At 40.3% G+C, this 1,446-nt stretch overlaps 1 protein-coding gene across 1 annotated transcript in view; it reads left to right on the top strand.

The window, feature by feature from the left end:
* The window catches only part of zgc:172302 (phospholipid-transporting ATPase ABCA1), a 30,353-nt gene that overhangs the window by 21,514 nt on the left and 7,393 nt on the right, over window positions 1-1,446 (top strand). Inside the window, exons 37-39 of the mRNA XM_035653775.1 lie at window positions 510-625; window positions 886-1,030; window positions 1,315-1,438. Coding sequence (XP_035509668.1) covers window positions 510-625; window positions 886-1,030; window positions 1,315-1,438 — 385 coding nt within the window. The remainder of the gene's footprint in view (window positions 1-509; window positions 626-885; window positions 1,031-1,314; window positions 1,439-1,446) is intronic.

The following is a 1,446-nucleotide window of genomic DNA, read 5'->3' as shown; positions in this document are numbered from 1 at the left end:
GGACAGCATCCTCCTCTCTGCCATAATGTATTTTATCTAATTCAAATTCCAAACAATAATTTACAGCCTACTTCAGGCTGAGTTGGTTCTATTATGAATGAATGAAACACTGTATTGTTTGTCATGAGGACCTTGTACTCAAGTTAATGTTGTGTTCGGACAGACAACAGCACTGCATTAAGAAAACACAATCTCCTCATTTGCTGCAACGCAACATCATCTTCAACAGCATTGTCTCAATGCTGGGGTTTTTGTTTTGGTCTCAACTGGTAACTGAAGAAGTTTAACAATAAGGAAGCCATGCTGTAGTCAGCTTAATAAGATAAGAATAACCTAATCTAATAGACGTCTCTGTGTTTGTCTTCAAGTGAAGCACTGCGAGGCCTTTCATGTATGAGTTCTATAGAAGCTCAACCTAGTTCTCCAGTCAATCATCTGCATTAATGTAATATTTACTGGATGAACTGTTTTTGTAGCAGACATAAAAGAAAGACTTTGTGTCTTCTCAGTTGAACTACACCGTCCCGGCCACCATGGTGGTGCTGATCTTCATCTGTTTCCAGCAGCAGTCGTACGTCTCAGAGACCAACCTGCCGGCTCTCATCCTGCTGCTCCTGCTCTATGGGTACGTTCACACAGGCCTTAATGAAATAATGCATCATCAAATGTGAATAGAGTGACTCATGTCATAGATAAACAGTTTCTTTTTATATGTGTGTCTCATTACTTTAATCTAATCTAATCTGAATAACTGAATTAACCCCCAAAGCCAAAATAAAGGTTTAAATACCTTATAACACACATGTCTCTCTGTCACAGTAAGTTGATTGTCTAAAAGTAACGTATCTGTTTTTACTAATCAAATAACATAATCATCCTTTTCAGGTGGTCCATCACCCCTTTAATGTACCCAGCATCCTTTGTGTTCAGCGTCCCCAGCACAGCTTATGTCGTTCTGACCTCCATCAACCTCTTCATCGGAATCAACGGCAGCATCGCCACCTTCGTCCTGGAGCTGTTTGTAGACGAGGTACAAACAGCACCGGCCTGTACAGGCAACAACAAGACATAAGGCCCAGATAAGCTTAAATTAAACTATACAGCAGGTATATAGTTATGCATAGCAGCACCTTCATCAGAGAGAGCTTGAATTCAATCATATCTTAACTTAAAAGGTTTAGAAATAACTCATTTATTATGGAAGTGAGGTAGGAAAGCCAGAAGTCTTAATACATTGAGCAGTTATTGCTGAGTTATTCTTTGCAATGTGACATCATTTAGTGCTCATTTAACTAGTTCACGATTTATTCACAGCATCTGAACGAGGTCAACAGGATCCTGAAGAAGGTGTTTCTCATCTTCCCTCATTTCTGCCTGGGACGAGGACTCATCGACATGGCCAAAAACCAGGCCATGGCTGACGCTTTCCAGAGACTGGGTACTTTT

Source organism: Morone saxatilis, unplaced genomic scaffold (genome assembly GCF_004916995.1).
Source record: "Morone saxatilis isolate NCDOM2014 unplaced genomic scaffold, NCSU_SB_2.0 Contig12, whole genome shotgun sequence".
NCBI lineage: Eukaryota > Metazoa > Chordata > Actinopteri > Moronidae > Morone > Morone saxatilis.
This window is presented reverse-complemented; position numbering and strand designations above follow the sequence as displayed.